At 49.7% G+C, this 2,444-nt stretch overlaps 1 protein-coding gene across 1 annotated transcript in view; it reads left to right on the top strand.

The window, feature by feature from the left end:
• Positions 1–1,883: 1,883 nt before the first annotated feature.
• The window catches only part of BAIAP2L2 (BAI1-associated protein 2-like 2), an 11,090-nt gene continuing 10,529 nt past the window's right edge, over positions 1,884–2,444 (top strand). Inside the window, exon 1 of the mRNA XM_010003266.1 lies at positions 1,884–2,073. Coding sequence (XP_010001568.1) covers positions 2,035–2,073 — 39 coding nt within the window. The 5' untranslated portion in view covers positions 1,884–2,034. The remainder of the gene's footprint in view (positions 2,074–2,444) is intronic.

Below are 2,444 nucleotides of genomic sequence, written 5' to 3'. Positions count from 1 at the left end.
CCATCTTGAGATGTAGCAGCTGGAGTCTGTCTCCTGTCTGTGCAGGTGACAAAGCACCATGCACCTTCCCATATCACAGAACAGGCCAAGGCTAGATAAAGCTTCAGTGATTACTTGCTCCACTGGGGCCAAGGTGTTTTGGAATGTGTAGTATGGGGAAAAGGGATTATTTATCCTTTAACACACCTGGTTTGAAGAGGAGCAGAGACACTGATAGATACACTCAGTAGAGACAACACAGAATGTTGCCACTGGCAAAACTTTCCTGAGCCAATTGACTTGGTAGCACCTTCCCATTTCCCTGACTGTACCTGACTGTGCTCAAGGTGGGATCTCAAGACTGAGATGTGAGAGCCTATCTTTACTTGCAGGAGGCTCAAGATGAGAGGCCAGCCTTGGCTTGGTAGGAGAGAGTGGGTTTTATTCTTAATGTGAAATTGAAATGCTTGGAGATCAGTTACCACCAAAGAAACTGACCCTGTGATAATTTAGATTTACTTTTTTTGCTGCTTGAAATTCCATTATGAATGCTACACCAGTCATTGTTTCTGCAGTAAATTTTAATATTTATAAATATTTATGTGTCTATTTGGAGGTGTTATGAGGTGTAACCTGAAAAACTGAATTCTTAATTGTTTGCTTTTGACTGGAGAGACTGCTGTTGTGAACAGTGCTTCTATGTAAAACTAACATGACCTGAAATAAAGAGAGGTTTGCATTTGGTTCTACTGTCATGCAGTCCCTGGTTGTCTTTTTTTTCTCTCTCCATCCTACAGAGTTCCAGAGGGGTTCTGAGCTTGCAGCCTCTGAATTTTTTACAGGCAGAAAATCAGGAATTGGGCTCCTTGAGACACACAGGCTTGTACCCTTTGTATGTCTCTGCCAGCCAGCCCTGGGAGCAGGCGTAGAAGCCTTGGACCAGCTCCCATGTGAGAATCCTCTTGAAGTTGGTCTGACCTAAAAAGAGGAACACTGAAAACCCTTGGGATGCAAATGACTGAGAGACAGGGCTTTAGCTTTGGTACCCCCAGGTGGTTTCTGGACAAGGTAACTGCTGCAAGCCTGCTGGACCTACTGCCCACTGATTCCCAAGAGACTCTGCTGGCAGGAGTGTGGCGCTCAGTGGTGAAGAGGGCTGAGAACTGATGATCTGCCTTCTGATCTTCACTTTCACAAATGAGATTGTGGAATGAAGGGGCTTTCAATGTGGAGTAAATTTTTCTTTTTCCTCTCTAACAGAGAGGCTTACCTTCCTGTGGGAAAACAAAACCCCACATCTTGGGATGGGGGAACATGAGCCTCTTCCTCCTTCCAGCTTGCACTCTCCCCTTCTATAATTCTGCACCACCTGCAGGGTCTTCCCAGAGTGACCTGTGCAGGGAGAGCAGGAGGGCTCAGGCACCTGCTCATGGCTGCAGTTAGGGAGTCATTGAGACTAGGAGCAAGAGGGATGGTAAGAGCTGGAAGGCTGAGGCCTGGGGTAGTGTGGGGAGAGTAGGCAGGGAAGAGGTGAAATCTCTTTTGAGCTTTCCTTAGGTTTCCCTCCAGCCCCGGTTGTTGGCTGCCTGTGATCACAAGCTGTATCTGAGGGACCTGAGGATGCTCCATGAGCACAGCTAGGCTGAGAGAGCCACCTTGGAGCAGTGACAGAGGCAGCAAGCCATAGGATGGTTGCTCGGGCAGGTGGCTGGCTCCGCAGGTGTCAGGGCAGGGAGAGCTGATTACCCAGCTGGCCTTCAATAATTCAAGGAGGTGGTCACGTGCCCTTGCTGGCTGTTGCAGGATTCCTCTCTCCCCAGAGTCCGGTTACTTCCAGGGATCAAGTTCCAGCCTCTTAGCTAGTGAATTATTAAACTCCAGCAGTGCTCTGTTCCCTTTGTACCACGTCTGTGTCTTCTTGCTGTCCCACCTTGCCAGTGACGGGCTCTTTCCATCCAGCCGGCTGCACAGAAGCTGAGTTGTCCAGGCTAGTATAGCACCTTGTGCTCTGCTTTACTCCTTGCTTCTCCGTAGGAGAGGGAAAAGGCTCTGGAGATGGACCTGTCCTACAGATCCACCATCTCCATCTATAAGGTAAGTGCTGACACAAGAGGCTGCTTCCGTCTGCTGAGGGGAGTTGTGTGGGTGGGAGGAGAAGAGCTGTTTTCTGCCAAAAGTTCCCTTGAAGGGTGGACAGCCGAGGACTGGATCCATCCCCAGGCTGAACTGCAGCAGCTCCTGTGGGCTCTGGGCTTTGTTTGAGAGCAGGTAACTGGCAGGATGGGTCTTAAGGCAGATCCAGGAAGGAACTGGGCAACCTAAGGTGGATTGGACGTGGAGCATGGAGGGTGACATGCCTTGGTTGTCAGTAGGAAGGAGGAGTTCAGTCGGCTGTTTTCCTCCTTGCTGGAAAGAGCAGTCTGATCTCACAGGTGCTTCCCTACCCACACCAGTGCTGCACCAAG

Source organism: Chaetura pelagica, unplaced genomic scaffold (assembly GCF_000747805.2).
Source record: "Chaetura pelagica isolate M959 unplaced genomic scaffold, ChaPel_1.0 scaffold530, whole genome shotgun sequence".
Taxonomy (NCBI): Eukaryota; Metazoa; Chordata; class Aves; order Apodiformes; family Apodidae; genus Chaetura; species Chaetura pelagica.
This window is presented reverse-complemented; position numbering and strand designations above follow the sequence as displayed.